At 39.1% G+C, this 18,897-nt stretch overlaps 3 protein-coding genes across 3 annotated transcripts in view; 1 reads left to right on the top strand and 2 right to left on the bottom strand.

Moving 5' to 3' along the window:
- Window positions 1-37: 37 nt before the first annotated feature.
- Window positions 38-18,897, top strand: part of LOC136779207 (probable cytochrome P450 305a1) — a 56,069-nt gene continuing 37,209 nt past the window's right edge. The window contains exons 1-7 of the mRNA XM_066736670.1: window positions 38-295; window positions 1,255-1,509; window positions 2,259-2,496; window positions 3,454-3,613; window positions 3,693-3,798; window positions 4,172-4,352; window positions 4,585-4,841. Coding sequence (XP_066592767.1) covers window positions 190-295; window positions 1,255-1,509; window positions 2,259-2,496; window positions 3,454-3,613; window positions 3,693-3,798; window positions 4,172-4,352; window positions 4,585-4,841 — 1,303 coding nt within the window. The 5' untranslated portion in view covers window positions 38-189. The remainder of the gene's footprint in view (window positions 296-1,254; window positions 1,510-2,258; window positions 2,497-3,453; window positions 3,614-3,692; window positions 3,799-4,171; window positions 4,353-4,584; window positions 4,842-18,897) is intronic.
- LOC136779208 (methyl farnesoate epoxidase-like) lies at window positions 6,066-9,850 on the bottom strand. Its single transcript, XM_066736671.1, has 8 exons — window positions 9,766-9,850; window positions 9,437-9,688; window positions 8,600-8,888; window positions 8,283-8,518; window positions 7,990-8,201; window positions 7,701-7,787; window positions 7,059-7,200; window positions 6,066-6,726 (listed from the first exon to the last, which is right to left on the bottom strand). The coding sequence occupies exons 1-8, from the start codon at window positions 9,848-9,850 to the stop codon at window positions 6,515-6,517; spliced, it is 1,515 nt and encodes a 504-aa protein (XP_066592768.1). The 3' UTR covers window positions 6,066-6,514.
- On the bottom strand, window positions 12,813-15,302 carry LOC136778982 (uncharacterized). The gene is made up of 3 exons (XM_066736237.1): window positions 15,210-15,302; window positions 14,910-15,001; window positions 12,813-14,826 (listed from the first exon to the last, which is right to left on the bottom strand). The coding sequence occupies exons 1-3, from the start codon at window positions 15,231-15,233 to the stop codon at window positions 13,167-13,169; spliced, it is 1,776 nt and encodes a 591-aa protein (XP_066592334.1). The 5' UTR covers window positions 15,234-15,302; the 3' UTR covers window positions 12,813-13,166.

Below are 18,897 nucleotides of genomic sequence, written 5' to 3'. Positions count from 1 at the left end.
TACGAGCTAAGTAAGACACGGGACGGTCGTATCTAGTTATATCGTTGGTAAAAAATCCTGGTTACGTAAGCAAGGTCAATAGAACCACGTGTGCATAAAGTATATTGTGATAAAATCTCTAATTTCAAATTTCCCCTATACATTAGCACAAATTTTATCATTTACCTAAAATCAGTGTTTAATAAAAAAATGCAAGTGCCTGAAATTTTGCTGTTAGCATCATTAATTTTACTAGGAATAATGCTTATACTCCTCACTACATTTCGTTGTTGGAATTGGAAAAATCGACCGCCCGGTAATTATCATCTGATTTCTTTACAAAATTTCCATTCATCATTTTACACACGTTATTTTCGCTCTTATTTTAAGTAATAAATGATAATTTATGAAAAAACAATATTTCCTCAAATCTTGCCTTTGTCGCTTTTTATTAATTGATCACCATTTCAACCAAACAGTAATCTCACTCTGTTAGTGGACAGGAGGTTGTGTGTTTGCATGAATGTTGGCCATTATTAGAAGCGACGGGAGACCACGACTAAAAGAACATAATCACTCGTTTAACTGGTCATGTGCTTGACACACGTGTGAAAGTGATTCAAAGGCCTAATCGTTTTCCGTTACTTCCTTTCCATGTCATCTTGTAGTAATAGTCTATTATAAATTGTGAATGACCGATAAGAGAAAATTAATTTGGTCACAAATTAAATCCCAATCGCACGCACACTTACAACATTAATCGATTTAGTCATAAATCTTTTTAAAATGGTGTATACAGGCTTGCTTAAATTTTTGAATAGTTATTTGATTCACGCACAAAGGCGTCCTTTAGAGGTCAAGAAAGGGGACACGCCTGTCCCTAAAAAATAAACAACGTAACCTTTTTCACTTAGATATGTATGCTGCTGAACTAATCTATGTACATAAGATACACCCAGACTTGAGCATTTTACTCTGCACTAATCAAATAAGCATACCAATACTCTTATCTACATAGGTGCATTTCATGAAAGGAATATTGAAGTATTAGTGCGCGCTCGTTCGTTTCGTGCGGAGCCAGATGCTCTAATATCTACCGGAACTAACATGAATGATATCATGCCTTCTTTTGAAAAAAAAAATCCTGTTACTGTATTTGCCTACAAATGGTAACTTAGTGTTAAATAATAATAAAGGTCGACTGCGAAGAAGAACGATTTTGCTTGTATCTTGTGATGACATATTTCATAATTTTAATTTTTTCCCTTTTTTAAGGACCAACTCCATGGCCATTCATCGGAAACATGCGCACTGTAAAATCTTTAGCTCGGAAATTGAAAGGCCAGCACTTTGCTTTTTTAGAGCTAAACAGACGATATCGTAGTAACATCATATCGCTGCGTCTTGGTGGACAAAAATTTATCGTTGTTTCCGGCCAGAAATATATTCAAGAAGTTTTAAGAAACGAGGTATTCGACGGAAGACCATGGAATGAATTTTTTAAACTACGAAACATGGGCTTGCGAAAAGGTTGCCAAGATTTTTCATTTGTATTTTTATTAGCACTAAAACTTCCGGCGCGATAAACGTCTAATTACCTTAATTAATTAACTCGGAAATAAACGCTTTAGAAAACGTTATTTATTCATTTAATTAACATTTATTTCACATGAAAATGTATAAATTATGACAATAATATTTTTTTGTTAATGAATGAATCAAGAATAGTGCAACTCGCGTAATTAGTTAAATTGACTGATTCGATCACAGCACGTATTGTGCTCAGAGCATATAGTGCTTCTTTAATTGTTATAATAATAATAAGAACAAAATGATGTCTCAAAGCGATAATTTTGACGAACATAGATTTATTAATATTATACTTAAAAATGATATTATATATACTAAAATATTACGCATCCAGCTCTTTTTAAATTGAATTAAATATCCGGTGACTCAGGTAAAAGATGTGTCGCTCACGCGTGAGAAATGACGTTATGGCTCATATTTTAACATACGCTTATATATTTGCCAGCATATAACTTAATTTTATTAATTAGCGTGAGACTCTACCGAGTCTCCTGAGTTTAAGGAATTAAATATCATCAAAAAGTTATCATTTTAAAAAGAAACGATGACTTAATGCATCTCAGCACATTCCTATCTATCGTATAAATACTAACTGGAACAATTATAGTGCTAGTTTATATGAATACAACAAAATTATTTAGTTTTTATTTTCTTCAGTATGATAAGTAGATTTCTTAATAAATCTTCAGGAATCACGTTGAACGACGGTGAGGAATGGAAGGATATGCGCGCATGGCTAGTGAGAAGTTTCCGAATTATTGGACTGGGAAAGCGGGAAGCGTCCGATTTAATCGAGAATGAGCTACGAGAGATTTTGGAATCCCTGAAGAATGGTGGGGTATATTGCATGAAGCCCATTATAGGACCAGCAATCGTCAACGTCCTCTGGACATTGATAACTGGAAAACGTCTATGTGAAAGTACCAGGTACACATTATATAAAGTATAATGATTCCTTGCTAATTCAAGGATAAACAATACAATTTCCAAATTAAATATCTTATGAAAGAAAAATCGCATAATAAAAATTAACAATATGTATTTTGGAGATGAAAAAGAGCTCTATAAATGCAGTGATTGGAAATTCATTACTTAATTTCTTTACTTAGATATAAACTCGAAAGATTGCTTAAAATAACTAATTTTAACAATTTAGATTTAAATCTGTAAAAATTCTGAAGTGATAGAGCAATTTTTTTGTTGGCTTTGATTGCATCGATTTTAGAAAATAACGACTCAATTGAATAAGTAATAAAAAAGAACAAAAAAGAAAATTGTCGAGAAACTCGAATGATTGGCCGATGTTTGGACAAATAGTCGAAGAATTTCTCGGTGAGTGCAGACAAACTATTCGAGTAAAATGATTCGGTAATAAATTCTGCTTGTCACTGTGTATATAGTTACTATTACAGTTCGCAGTCACGAACGCTGTTTCGCGATTTCTCTACTTGAATTCTTCGAGAAGCAAAGATCGTTTACTTGCAGTGCACGACATCCGGTCGGTACAGGGTGTAACAAAATGTTTTCACACTTTTAAGGGAAATTGTTCTCTACAGCGTTCTAATTAATCCCGTTCAAGTCCCATTAAAATCGATGAATTAATTACCAAGTTACAGACCTTTGAATATATAATTTTGTTGACATTCTAATCGTGATTTTATGATGCCACAACGTTACGTAGAGTTATTTTGTTCAAATAAATATTGGAGAAGAGGAAAAACTGAATAAATCTGCCGTAAATTGGTACAATTATTTTGTTACACCCTGTATATGTATATATGACTTAAATTAAATTACCACAAATTAGAGCAAATATTAATGGAATATCAAATGTTACGGAGAACGCGAAGGAAAGTATCGATAGAATTTTTCTTTAATTCCTAGGCTGCAATACTTCATTCGCTTGATGGATCGTCGCGCTACGGCTTTCGATATGGCTGGTGGCTGGATCTCAGCTTTCCCTTGGATTCGACATATTGCTCCTGAAAAATCAGGATACAATATGTTAGTGAAACTCAACAACGAACTCCGGGACTTCCTAGTGGTATAAATCAATTATATTAATTCGTACTCATTACCGACCCGTGTATACATCAAGCACGCACGTGTATCATTTTCATTAGGAGGCGATAGAAGACCATAAGATAAACTATAGCGCGGGAAACGAATCTGATTTGATAGATCTCTTTCTCCGAGAATCACGCAATGGAGAAAAAAGTGATTTTGACGGTATTTATTGCCTGCTATTCCGAGTCAAAAAATATGACCTGATTTTGCATGTTTTTGCATATTAAGATTGAAAACAGGTACAAAAACTTGAATTTATCTTAAACAATGTAAAAAATTAAAAATTGATCAAGTATCTCTTTTTTCGTAACGTGACATGATTTTGTTTCTGGTTTTTAGTTCAGACTACATATGAGTATATATATATATATATATATATATATATATAACATAATATAAATGTCTCTTTTTGCCATAAATTTATTTCAAAAGCAGACGTTATTTTTTGGCTCGATTTCTGATGTTTTTTATTTCTATGTAAGAGACACGAAATGATTGATAAGAGAGAAGTACAATTATCACTTTCATTTTTCAGAGAATAATCTTTTGATCATTTTGATGGATCTGTTGATCGCTGGCTTGATCACGACTGCCACGTCTTTGGACTTTTTATTTCTAAATATGATTGTTCATCAAGACGTTCAGGAGAACGTTCGACGAGAAATTGACGCGATTATCGGCTCGAGTCGACTGCCGCAATTAAACGACAGGCCCAAGTAGGTATTTTTGCATTCTTGGATAAAGGAGATCGACCGAGAACGAACGCACAATAAATCGCTTAGCTTTCTCTTTTTATAAAGAGGGCTGGCTGCGTACAGCTCTCTTTGGGAATTCCTATGACGGCATAAGGCTCGATTCACGAATTTTACGTGGGATAGAGAAAATCGGATTATCTTTGGTGAAAACAAGCAGAGTCGAATAGAAAGCAAAAGTTCACAATCGTTTCAGGTTACCTTATACGGAGGCAGTGTTAACGGAGAGTCAACGTATGTGGACAGTAACACCCATTATCGGACCTCGTCGGGTTCTTCAAGATATAAATTTTGATAGGTACGCCATAGAAAAAGATACCTCCGTCCTAATCAATATTTACAGTGTAAATATGGATCCAAGCTTGTATCCCGAGCCAGAAACCTTTAGCCCTGCTAGATTTTACAAGGACGGTGCTTTCATACCTGACGAGAATCTCATACTCTTCGGCAAGGGTAAGGCATTTTAATTTGACTTTTTCTCACCTTTAACCGTGCAATATACAGAAGCGAATGCTTTCCAGACAGATCTCCCTAATATTTTCATAATTATCACGTATTATCGGATCTTCTTCCTTATTACAATTTTTTTTGGTAGCTTTAATCATTTATAATGAATATTGAAACTTGTAACGATAATTATACTAATTAAGATATGGTCTCGTGACATTTTAGCCAGTATTATGTAGAGCGGTGCATTTTATAACATTTCGTAGAACATTAACTACGTTGATGACCACCTTTGGTGAATCGTCATTCATTCACAGTAAACTACTGCATTTCATTCTCATATTGTGCATAGAAAAGAAATATCTAAGATATGTTTTGCAAGTGGAAAAATTGATAGGATATGCTAACATTCGAGATAGACGGGTTGCTTGAGGATGTTAAAAAATACTATAGACTTTAGAGAGTGAACAACAATACCTATAAATATTATGATATAAATTCGAGACAAATAACTCTAACAATGCTAACCGAGGTATATAGAAAGTAGGGTATTTATTTCTTCAGAATGCATTCGCTTCTTCCAATTGTACAACGCTTTTATTTCCCTATTCAATCGTCCGTCGAAATCCAAGAGAAACGACTTTGTCAAGAATGCGCAAGATATTTAGATTCAATTGCATATAAGCATATACATGTATGCAGGATCGTACAGTACACTTGGCAACGTTCGCTTGCAATTTGATCAGTTGGATGGGATTGGATTGGATGTGGATGAGACTCCTGTTGCCTCGTCCCTTCCGTCCGACTCCCTCGTTGCAACGCTGTATACACCGGAACATCGCCAATGCTTTTGCCTTTCACGCTCACTGAAAAACCAACTCGTCTCCTCATGATAATTAACGTCGAGGATAGAATAAAACGAATTTCCGCGTCTCTTCCTGCACATTTTCTTCATAACATTATCCGTTCCTTTCACACCGCCTCCATAGCTATTAAATCCACCAGATTTTGATCTCTTTCTCTCTTATCCAATGAATATGCAGGAAAGCGGAGATGTCCTGGCGAGGCTCTTGCTAAATCAGCTCTCTTCCTCCTGTTCGTCGGCATGATGCAAAAATTTGAGTTTCGTCCAGTACCGGGTGAGCGTTTGACCAAGGTAGAAGCAATTCCCGGTATGACTATAGCACCGAAACCGTACGAAGCCTTGCTCGTACGCCGATGAATCGAAGATTAGTCAAATTTTCCTAGTGCAAATAATAATAATAATTGAATGCTCTCTCATCCCTATCCGTTTTAATCCAAGGATTCGGATACATTTTTACAGAATAAACAATGTAGCAAAGCCATTAAAACACAAAGCAGAAAATGATTTTGTAATGGGAATTTCGAGTGCGTTCGGAGCGTAATACTAGATTGACTAGCGGGGGGGGGGGGGCTCCGAGCCGATTCGAACCGAGACGGAACGGAAGAACGCGACTGGCCTGAATTCTGTTTGTTTGGTAGTAGTGTGTATGTGTGCGTGTGTCGTATGGGTATGATCGTAAGAAGGCTCTGGATATCGTAAAAGCTCCTCCTGTATGAGAAGCTGGTCGTTGTTTATTGTTTTAGCCACGTGAAAGTTGCTTTGCCGAACGTTTCACGCGTTCGAGGAAATCGGCCCGTTTCGCGGAAGTCCAAATCTATCGTGCGAGCGACGCGTCGGCGTTGTTGTCGGTGCGCAGTTTCAGCTTGAGATGATAGGGCTTGGGCGATACAGTGAAGCCATCGAAGCCATTGAGATCTGGCTGATCGTGCTCAGGCGACATCTCCACGTCGAACTTGTGAATTACGGATGCAAAGTACAGGAACAATGACGATCGCGCCAAATTCTCGCCCATGCATCGTCTCTTGCCTAAAACACGTATAATCATTCAACGTATTAACGTTGCGTGAATTTTCTGTGACACCAGTGAGCAGGAGGCTATAAGAATAACTTTATGATTTTGATTTATTAAGCAAAATTACCATAAAAGTTTTATACGACTATGAGAAGAAACCTGTAAATCTTCTGCTATTACTCGTCTACCTTTTAAAATAGTAAAATTCGCTTTCTGATTGTATACAAGCTTTTTGCTGTAATATTTGTTAATAGCTCGATTTCATAGATTTTAACTATTCTACTTGCTCGCTGATGCCATAAATATGTGTTTATATATTTGTATAAGAAGAGACACGATAAACTACCCAAGCCAAATGCTAAAGTCGCACTGCTCTGCTGGAATTGGCCTTTGTCGTCTAAAAATCGCTGGGGCCGAAATTCCTCAGGTTTTTCCCAGTAAGCCTCGTCATTGTGCGCGCTGTGGAAATCCAGCAAGATGATCGTATCCTACAAAAAACAACGATCATTTTGGATAACTTTCAAGTGAAACAAACATGCTGCCTGTAGGGTTATTTTGAAACTCATTGTCAATAATATTATCGACGATTGTCGTCTGCGATAATTGTCACGTTATTAACCTATTCGTGCAATATTTTCTGTTGATTTTATCCACAATTCTATGGTTATTGTTAATATACAACCAACAAAATTTGACACTACTTTTTTTATTATTTTGAAATAAAAATAATTTGTTACTGAAAATATCGTCGAGGTGAGGGTACACGGTGCGTGAAATACGCGCTCGCGCGCCGCGTTTTCTTTTGCGCGGCATACAGGTTTTTGGCACGACGTTGGAGCGGACGCGTGCTGTAAACTCGCGAAGCGTACAGTAGAAGCGCGGCGCAAAGTATATCCGTAGATAAAGCCGCGTGTTCGCTCTACGCGTCGCGCGCAGTTTCCCCGCACCTTAAGTCAACTGCTGCGATTTGCTCGTGTTTAGTATTTACCTTAGGTATTTGATATCCTTTGAGAGTGGAATTCTTCATTGTTCTATGAGGTAACCCCAAAGGGGCCAACACTAAGAATCTTTGTGCCTAAAAGAAAATTTTGTATAAAACGCCTGTCATATTGTATTTGTAAAATGCATCCTGTCAATCTAAACGACAGCTTAATGACCAATTAATAGTTATAAGAATCTTAATATCGGATATTCCAAAGAATATAGAGGAAATTAGTGTTAAACGTCGGTGCTAAACGCTTATTATGCTAATTTGATAATAGCCGTAAAGTCTTTACCTCGTTCAAGAAAGCTTCCATCATCGGTAGGAATGAATAATCATCCAAGCATGGCAGCCGAGATCTACCCACTACTCTATCCATCTCATTCTGCAGAATTTTTATCCATTCGGTGTTATGACTGATGAATGCAAAAGTCATTGCTAGGGTATCGGTCGTAGTTTTCGAACCAGCCAAAAATAAGTCCAGGCATAAGATCAATAAATTTTTACCTGAAACGAGCAAACGATGCCATTCGACTTTATTTGTTTACAATGAGATTCGTTGTTTTGTTTCAACGTTTCACGACTCACGCTCAAAAATAGTATCCTCTTCTGCACCGTGCGAGGCTATTTCTAAAAGAAAAGTATCGATCAAATCTTTCGGTTGTGCGTCGTCCAAGTTTTCCTCGTGATTTTTAATTTCCTCGTCCAAGTAACTCCAGAGTTTTCTGAGAATTCTCATCAGGTCGTTGTAGCCAGAAATTTCGGGAATAACAAAGCGTAAGAAAGGCATTTGCGACATAATACCACCCATTGTATCCATCAGTCTTTACAGAACACAGTAAAGTGTTATTATATATATTGTTGGTATCTTAGTTTGTAATTATATATATTAGACCGTTTATAACCTGAAAGCCTCGTGTATAAGGGGCAAGATATCCTGAATTCTTGGATCGCCGTAATGGAATCTGTGTCCAGCAAATAGGAACCAGAGAGCATTCAATACCGAAATGTCGAACGCAGTGTGCATAGCTACAGCCCCACACTCGCTCTGACGTTTTAAATATTCTACCAAATGTTCAGCTTCCAAGCTAAGCTGGTTGGCCATTGTTGATCGACCCCAACCAAAAGTTCGCATATGCTTCACAGTGAAATTGCGACATTGCGACCAATTTTGTCCATCCTTGAATAAAATTCCTACGCAAGTTGTGATGTTATTTATTTTTCTTAACCTATTACCTCTTGTAATTTTAGGGATAACGATTTTTTTTCTCGTAAATATATTTATGTCAATAAGACACGAACGTGGAAAAGAGATCAAAAATATCATCCAGGTGTCGCTGGTTGAAGTACATCAACTCTTTAATAGCCTATTTACGAAAGAATAGTAAGCGCTGCTTAAACTTTAATTTTGATTTTTATGTATTATAAGCATATACGTGCGCATTAACTTGTTGGAAGCAAGTTATATTTTATTTATTTTACGAGAATTAATTAACAAAGAATTAATTGAAACAAAACATTTCGCAGTAAAGAGAATAGACTAATTCTTTTTCATAAATTAGATTTTACCTTCATTTGAACTTTTCAACTTTATTCAAGGTCATACTACATCATGACAATATTATTACCTATTTAATAAGAAAATGTCTAGCTTACTAAAAATAAAATTTTATTTTTTAAAAACTTACGTTTAATAATCACCAAAAAGTTTAATACGATAATATAAAAGAAACAGTACATACCCCTGCGTTCTCCAAAGGACCTTACGCGAAAAAAGAATCCATCGGGACGTCCATTGAACTCATCCCGAAGAAGTGCCTCTTTCACCAAGTCGTACGACGAAATGAAGACAATTTTCTGGTTTCCCAGCTTCAAACCCACTATCGGTCCGTACTTTTTGGAGATTTCTTGAAAAGCGAGGTAAGTATATCCATACTTGGAACGCAACTTTTGAAACAATGGATAACATCCGACCAGTGGTAACCAAGGTGGTCCTGTGTACGGAGAAATTAGTCGAACGAGAACTTTGCTTAAACTGATCGGTTATTAACTATATAGTCCTCCTAGGTACCTGGAGGAAATTTGCTCGGCTTGCAAGAATCAAAGACGAAATAGAGAGCAAGAGCTAAGAGGAGCCACAGCAGCCAGTACAACATCTTTTAGAAGCACTGCTAAAGTATCTGTCTTTTTGTCCTCTGCATCCCTTTTATGGGTCGTTCGATACTAGCGCACTTCCATCTCCATGCAGATGGCTCTCTAACAAATACGATTCCGGTGGCTTAGAGCGATATTATCAACTTGACTCCTTTGACCCCAGGTAAAAATACCAACCTTCCCCCTGCTTCCTCTCTTTTTGTACTTACAATAACGAAAGTGCGTCTGCCTACATTGGAAAGTCTGATTGTTTCACTTGTTCCGACTGACTAGCAAATTATCGGGGAAGTACTAATTTGTTTATGTGCTTCTGATAAAGAGAAAACAGCGCTTGGCATCAGTCTCTTGTTCCGTCAATATTTGCCAACAATATATTAAAGCACTCAAAATTATGTAATAACATTAACGTTACGTTGATTTTGTTGAGGATCTCAGTAAAATTAATAGTATTGCAGTAGCATATTTTCATTATTATGCAAAATGTATGTGATAGGTATTTATTATTATAGAATGGAAATTTATATTAGCATAATTGAAATGCTGAAGAATTCAAAGTTGTTAGTTAGATTTGAACGTTTTACAAATGAGATTAAAATCAAACTTTTAAAGGGTTGACCCTATCGTATCCGTAGTGGCAGCTGACGTCAGCGAACAGGGAAAAAACATTAGTTAACCCTTTGCACTCTTCCGTCAGGAATTACTATACAGCGAGTGCAAAGGGTTAATGGATTTCTCAGGCTGCAGCATTTTTATGCACCTCTGTACGATCGTACCGACACAACCGTATATCCATGTGGGTGATAATATTTCACGGCGAGAAGAGAATAGTTGGAAACAAGTAGTTAAAACGTTGCTTCATTTACAGCTAGGATAACATATCAATAATTGCATTTCTTTAATTTAATAATTACAGTTTATAAGTGTTATAATTTGTATTTTGCAGAAAATATTTTGCAACCTCTGTACTTTTTCCCTTACCTTGTAATTTTCAACTTAAATTATGGAAGAAATGAAAGAATTAATTATAAAAAAATACTTTTATAGCAGCATTTTTACAACTTTCGCCTTTTTGCGTTCTGATATGAAATTACCAACAAATTACAATTAAGAAATTGAAAGCAGTAGCCATGCATATAGCTAGTATTATAAATGAATGTATAGAATGATTAATTAATCCATAATGTTTTGGCGAAGCAGCTGTGCAGAAGAGAAAGAAGAGAGAGAGAGAGAGGGAGGGAGGATGCAGCAGAGAGGCTAGAGGCAACTTTCGAATATAGATTTTATTCGTCGATTTCCTGGCTAGACAGGATAATCAGGGCTGCATAGTCTAAAGCTGGCATCTACGCCATCAGATGTGATTGGTCACGTGCGGCACGTTAATTATCCGTTATTCCAAAATCACGCTTATTCATTCCTACCTGACCTTCATCAACAGCGTGAACTTTAACTTTTTTTATAACCGAGGATTTCGACGTTGGAATTTTCCTCGGAAGAAGGGGGGGGGGGAGAGAAGGGAGAAAATGGCAAAATAATGATAATTCATAAATAATCTACATCTTTTCACTGAAAAGGTTTCTTCTTTTGAAGTCGCACACTCAGCTCGACCGATTGTTTGCAAAAATTTTAATGCGAGATAATTAGAGCCGTTGCTCGTTAGGGAAATCAGAAAATTAAAGCATAGACCAGTGACACGCGTCCCGCTATTGTTCTACAGCCGCGAAATCGCTTCAGACTCGAGTTACACGTTGAGCCTTGAACGATCTTAATCTAGGAAATCGTGTACGCGTATAATATTATACCATTCAACGTGCTTCGCATTTACATTTCAATGAGTTCTGTCAGTAAGAGAAATGCAAACACAAAAAGAATCCTCTTAAGCGAACAACCTTGACCATATCGGTGCTAATATTACTCCCATAGTGTTTATAGAATACGGAAATACCTCTTCCGACGAGGAAGCTTCGTTTCTTCAATTTTTTTCTCACTCATGGCGCAAAAAAAAGCTCGAATGGGAAAAGTTGACGCATTGAAAAGTTTGTAAAAACTTGGAAGGTTTGCGAGAGAAGTCAAAGGATCTATGTACAATCGTTAGTCTAGCTGTTATACCACTAGTGACCTGGACGAGGTAAAATATTGCTGTAATGATCGAAATTAATCAAATAAGTAATTGAATTTTCTTCATAGCAGCTTTGTGATCATAAAGGTGCTAATGTTGCTACCAGTAGTTATTATAGAATACAAAAATACTTCTTCCACTATGAAAGCTTTGTTCTTCCAATTTTGTCTCTCTCAGAAGACGCAAAAAAAGTTTGAATAAAAATTTAAAAAATTGAAAGTTTTTAAGAGAATTTAGGAAAAATTATGGTAAACCTTAACCTACTGAAAAATTAATATACGGGCGAGGTAAAATATTATCGTAATAATCGAAATGGACGAAATAGGAAATTGAATTGAAAGTGGAAACGCTTGTCAATTGGAAATTGAACTTTTCTCCGGCTTGCTCGGAGCGGTTGGCGGAATCCGGTCTTACGCGTCTGGGCCAGTGAAATCTGCTGGTTTACGATACGAGAGAAAGAGAGTATAAGGAAAAGGGTGGGAGCAGAGGATTGAGGAGTTAGCAGAACTGACCGGGATGCTTGATGGACAGGACGGCCCGTGCGGTGGCATGAATTAATTTCTACCGGTCGAGCAAAGCGTGGGTGCCTCGGTTTTACTTACTTACTTTCTCCATGCTCGGTTTCCTTCGCATACAGCACCGACTTCCTTCCATAACACAGAATCTACTTTCACCATCCTGAAGGTTCACGCGCGCACAACTGCTACACTCTCCTGCGTTGCAGTATACCCGAGAGCGTTGCATCACGAAATCGGGACGATTTTTCCTATTTTCTCCGGTGAGTGAAAATAAATGCGACACAGGCCGATTTAACAAAATATTAAGAAATTTTATTCGTAACGGCATTAGTTAACAATGGTAGAATAACAACAACGTGTAAGGTAAATATATATAGAAAGAAAGAGAATTATAAAAAAAGAAGGAAAAATTATAGGCTAACGAGCACGCGACTTTTTCGCTCAGCCGAAAATTTATAGACGAGGCGAGTCCAGGTCAGTCGAAAATGCGAACAACCAAACTGCAATTAATACTTACTTACATCAGAGTTGTACGCGACTTAAGCCTAAAACAATCATATATACAGCGGCTTATATGTTACAATACTCTTAAGACGAAGGGTTTTGTACAGGCGTTTTTTTAGCATAATGGTGAGTACGAAATTAGATGGGTAGGGACGGAATTTTCATGAATTTCCAGAAAAATCAGCGCCTGGGGAAGGAGAAATTGGGCGTTGCTCCATTTTCCTTCGATGGAACGGGAGGTGGCACGAGATCCTGAGTGATCGTAGGCAATGGGGCACCGATCGATGACGACCTGTCCCACCTGAGTTTGTTATTTTGCAATTGCTCCGCTTGTGGCTGTGCCAATTGCTGATGCAATTGTTGCTGATGCAATTGTTGCTGATTGTTATTTTGTACCGCTGTGTTTTTAGGGGCCAGTTGCGTTCCCGCGGCTTGAGTGTCCTTCCGATCCTGCCATCCGTGATGGTCGTGGTGATCCTCGCTCGGGAACCACTCGGAGATCCAAACTGGCTTCCAGATCTTCTTCCATGCTGGTACCCAGATCTCTTTCCACGCAGGAACCCAAATCTGTTTCCACGCTTCTTTCCATGCCAGTTTCTTGTCCGGTATCCACTCCAGTTTCTTGTCAGTCTTCCAGATCTGCTTCCACGCTTCTTTCCATTCCAACTTCTTGTCCGGTACCCAAATTAGTTTCTTATCGGGTCGCCAGATTTGTTTCCATTCTTCCTTCCACGCGAGCTTCTTGTCCTCCACCCAAATCTGTTTCTTCGCTGGCTTCCAGATCTGTTTCCAGGCCTCTTTCCACTCGAGTTTCTTGTCCGACACCCAGATTTGCTTCTTCGCTGGTTTCCAGTATTTCTTCCAGACTGGCTTCCAGATGAGTTTCTTCTTCCACAGATCGTGGCTGGTGTACTCCCAGCCATGGTGATCCTTGCCATGGTAATGCTCACCAGGAATACCGATCTTTACCCATTCTGGAACCCAGATCTTCTTCCAAGCAGGTACCTGAATGTCTTTCCAGGCTGGTACTTGTATCTCTTTCCATACTGGCTTCCAGATCTGTTTCCAGGCTGGTACTTGGATCTCTTTCCAAGCTGGGACCTTTATTGGTACCCATATAGGCTTCCAGATCTTCTTCCAGTCCGGAACTTGTATTTCTTTCCAGACTGGTACCTGAATTTCCTTCCACACTGGTTTCCAGATCTTTTTCCACGCAGGTACCTGAATCTCCTTCCACACGGCCTTCTTCGTTGGTTCCCAAACTGGCTTCCAGATCTTCTTCCACGCGGGCTTCCAGATCTGTTTCTTAGCTGGTTTCCAGATTTTCTTCCAGCCTGGTTTCCATATCAGCTTCTTCTTCCAATAGCCGTGGTCATGATGATGGTCATCGTGATGATCGTCACCTCCGCCTATGTCACCGCCACCACCCCCAATGTCTCCACCGCCGAAATGTCCACCGCCTCCGATGTCACCTCCACCTCCGTAGTCACCACCACCTCCACCGTGATGATCTCCGCCACCTCCGAAATCACCTCCTCCGTGATGATCTCCACCCCCGAAATCACCGCCGCCACCACCACCTCCGAAATCACCTCCTCCGTGATGGTCTCCGCCCCCGAAGTCACCGCCACCCCCGCTGGGATAGCCACCTCCATCACCTCCATGATGATCTCCACCTCCACCTCCACCGAAATCACCACCACCGAAGTGACCACCGCCCGACGGTGGATATCCACCAAAATCTCCACCTCCTACATCACCGCCTCCGGAATGACCTCCACCTCCACCAAAATCGCCACCTCCGTCGTATCCTACTCTCTTTTGCGCCGCTACGTTAAATCTGCATCGTTCGGAGAAAAAGAGAGGTTTAATGATTCGTTGAGAAATTTTTGCTAGCTTTGAGAAAAACGAAACTGTACTTACGGTAATCGCTGCTTAGTCTGCAGCTGCAGCTGTGTTTGATCCAAAGCCTTACTCGCCACAAGACCGGCCTGCAGTAGCACCACTAGTGCAGCCTGTACAAATTTCATACAAAAATTACAATTCATAACTCTTACAACGTTTCAAACATTTATTATTCAAAAAAGCACATTCTAGTTGCAATCGCACTAATCACAGTAGGAGAGAAAAATAGGTTTATGCAGGGAAAAGTGACGGACAGAATAAGCTGAGATGTTTGCAGACAGAAAGAGATAAGAAAAAGATGATGGAAGTAAAACTGACCGCGTATCTCGGGCGAATCTTCATATTGTCGCAGTGCCGGCCACCGGGCTCGGTCCGCGGTCGGTTGTTCCCTGAGCACAGGAAAATGTAAGTTACTTGGCCCAATAAGCGGAACGTCGCTGTTATATAGGCGCGTATCCTCCCCCAATGGCAAAGAGCCGGGAGGTTGGCAGCGTGGAGCAACAGGTGGCAGTGGTAGTGGTAATGGTGGTGGTAGTTGCGGAGTTTCGCGCCAATTGACTGGACGAGGATGGTAGATGGAACTGGTGGTGGAAGAATTCCAAGGTGGCAGTCCGGAACTGGCGGTTCTCTTTCACGCTCGATTCTGGAACCCCGTTCCCCTACTCTTGTGACAGGAACCCCCATCGATGGGTCTGTGACTCGATTCGATCCTTCTCTTTATTCCACCCATTCCACTTGGCCGAACGACCGCGCAAGCCGTCGTACGCTCGGGAGAAAGTGATCGAGAATGTGTGTGTGTGTGTGTGTGTGTTTGTGCGTGTGCGTGTGCGTTCGACCATTCGCCAAATCTCCCAATCGGTCCGTTCTTTTTTCCCGCTCGCTAGTCACTCCACTCGCCGTTGAAGAATCCTGTTCCCGCAGCTCTCCGTCGAAGCCGAAGTTCATGCGGCAAGGTTATGCAGCAAGGTTATGTTCGACTTGCTCTAGATTATTCGGGAGGGGGGAGCATTACGGTTCTCGGGTTCGAAGTTTCGAACGAGTCGTGCGTGACGAATGACGTAGAGGGCAGCAGCATTTTAATGGGATTCCGGTTTCAGTCTTGGCGGTTTCACCGCGGTCAATCTTTGGTGGACCCGTTGCCTCGCTCGCTTTTTCCTTCTCTCTTCTAGCCTACACCTCCGAAATGGGAATATCCGCCTTCTTTACACCTACGAATCTACTTTTCTCTACTCTCCCCCTTTCTCTCGTGTGCGAACGCTGATTGCTTCATTATTACCGTTAATTGTAAGGGCTTTCTCATTTTACTTTTCTTGTGTATCAACAAAAATTTCTGTGATCCAGTTATCGTTAACCAGCTCGGTTTTTTTTATCAATTCACTAATAGACTGGCGCAATAAATTGATAAAGTAAGAAATGGGATAGAAAACAGATCAGTCGCATAAGAGTGGCGTCACTTCCCATAGAGCACTAAATGACTTAAAGACATCTTTTAGACAAGTATGCTGTATGGGTTATCAAGGCCAGTGCAGGTTCTGACAAATTTTGAAGGTGCAGACAGAATAACATAATATCATAGATACCAGTGCCGTTAGGCATATATTAATCATTCGTGGACGAGTGATGGATGAGCAGGTTACGCTACGGGCTATCAACCCGTGTAAAATTTAATCGCCCAGTCCCCTCTTGGCTTATGCTATGCTAGGTGGAACGGCACGTGATTAAATTTGGGCATATTATAATTCCTGAATTTTGATTTTCAGCCACATGACTAATCATTCTTATTTTTTCCCCTTCTCACCATAGCTCACATCTCGCATTCTCTCACGTATGGACACGGTTTGGCGGATGAAAGTGAATTTAAAGAATAGCGTGAGTACCGGTAGAGTATATATTACGTGTAGAGCGACTGTGTACATGCTATTCCGGTTCTTAAATCATCCGGCCAAAAGTCTGCTCACAATTTTTATCTAGTCAACGCGGATCTCGGTCTGTCTAGACCATAAGAGCAATTTCACTTGTGTAAAAATTAAATGTAATAATTTGCCCCTTTTTTCTCCTCTAACCTAACCCTTTCACCAATACAATTTCTATCCGAATAAAAGAGTTTCGGATTGCACAATCTTCTCGTTTTGACACGAGCATATTACCAATAGTTGATAAGCAAATAAAGGAAGAAAGTATTTTATTAGCCAATGAAATTTTTCAACGTGATTTTTACAGTGAACGGGCTTGACGCGAAAGCTGGCTGTAATCAGCGAAAAGTAGATAAGCAGGTTTTCTTGATACCTTTCGGATTTAATTTTTGTCATAATGAGTATTCGGAGAGGCTCAAGAATTTTACTGGAAAAATGAAAGAAATGGGGTGTGCGAAGTAATCTTTTAATTGGTCGATTGTTCAGTGAAACGGGACTAATTAGAAACTTGATAAAATACGAAGCGGGGCTCAGGTTTCGTGAGACAGCTTAACGTTTACTATTGCCTGAATGATATCTTCCTCTTTTATTTCTTTCTGTGTAAGGAGAAAAAACGTTGACAGGAAATGCCGTGCAAAGCGAAATTGCTAGAAAATATTGTGCATTTGAGACGTACCGGGAAGAGATACATACAACTTTCAATATCTACGTTAATGAGAGACTGTTATTACAAAACATTACGGGAGTAAATGTGCAGAATCGGTACGCGGGAACTTTATTGAAACACGAAAATATTTACAGCACACATCTAATAGAAAATTCAATATCGATCTTCCTCTTTCGCGCATTATTTGCTTATTAGCTCTGTTATTAATATTATTATTGTTATATCGAGTTTCACGATGAATATACGAATTCCTAAAAGTCCATTTACATACGAACGATTCTCTGAATCTTTTGGTGTAACGTTTTTACAGCACACTTTCTAATTGAACCGAGCCTATACATATATATATAGATACTCATAACACAGGCCCATGAAACATCTTTAGTTCCATGATCTTACTTGAGTTACGCACACAAGGAACAGGATTTGGTAATAGAATTACTTGTGACAGTATTTTATGTGATTTCCCAAAGGAAGTTTAGAAAAGAACTGTCGTTTCTTTCTTTACAACGAAGACCGTTATTTTTCACCACATTTCAAAATCGACTAAAGAAACCGCCTCAAACACATTGTTTAAGAATAGATACATTTAAATATTGAATAACGATCGCTGAATAGGTGTTTCCGGAAATCGTGTAGAAAACATTTCATCATTACTTAAAAAATAATAATAAAAAAACGTTCTCGATCATCGTAAATCAGCGGTGAATAATTTATCAGAAATGTCCTGTATAAATTTAATCCCTGACCATTTCCCTGTATTGACTTTTCCGCTTGGCATCTTAGCGGTCGTGATAAACATCTCCATTCTCCGAAAGTTTCCAAGAAAGTTTAAGTCGTTTTTTTTCTCAAAACAAATCTTGTATCCATCGAGGCTTCTCCGACAGTGTCTCATCATTAATATAATTGTTACAAAAACAAAACAGAAAATAAAAATAAGGGGGGTCACAAAGTACTAAGAAACTTAAAAGAAAACTGCAAAGCGGAAGAAGCACGGTGGAAAAAAATCGATAAAAAATATAAAAAAAGTTGGAGATATATAATCTTTATCACCGTGGGAGCAGCTGTAATACTTTTACAATCTTCTTGGTACGCTCGCAGGTCTTGGATCAGTGAAATCTGCGAAATGAAATTTCGCCAGAAAAACTTCATTGGTGCTTGTTTGTTTATATATTACCAGGGCGAGCCACTCGAAAGTGAAAGAGAGGATGCTTGTCTGGGTCTGGGTCTCGGATTCAGTTCTGTAGAGCGTTCACGCTACGCGATCGACAGTTGCGTGCGTACGTGCGTACGTGCTCGTGCCACAGTCAGACAGATAGACAGAGAGCCCGAGACCAGACAGATCCTTGGTGGGTAGAAGTCTGTAGGAGTGTACCCTCATTCACGTTCGATTCACATTATCGCACAGTAGCGTAAATGAGTGTTT

The sequence above is a fragment of the Prorops nasuta genome, unplaced genomic scaffold (genome assembly GCF_024137725.1).
Source record: "Prorops nasuta isolate Cenicafe-Biocafe unplaced genomic scaffold, Cenicafe_Pnas_1.2 PNAS00015, whole genome shotgun sequence".
NCBI lineage: Eukaryota > Metazoa > Arthropoda > Insecta > Hymenoptera > Bethylidae > Prorops > Prorops nasuta.
Note: the sequence above shows the minus strand (reverse complement) of the source record. Positions and strands in the feature narration are given on the sequence as shown.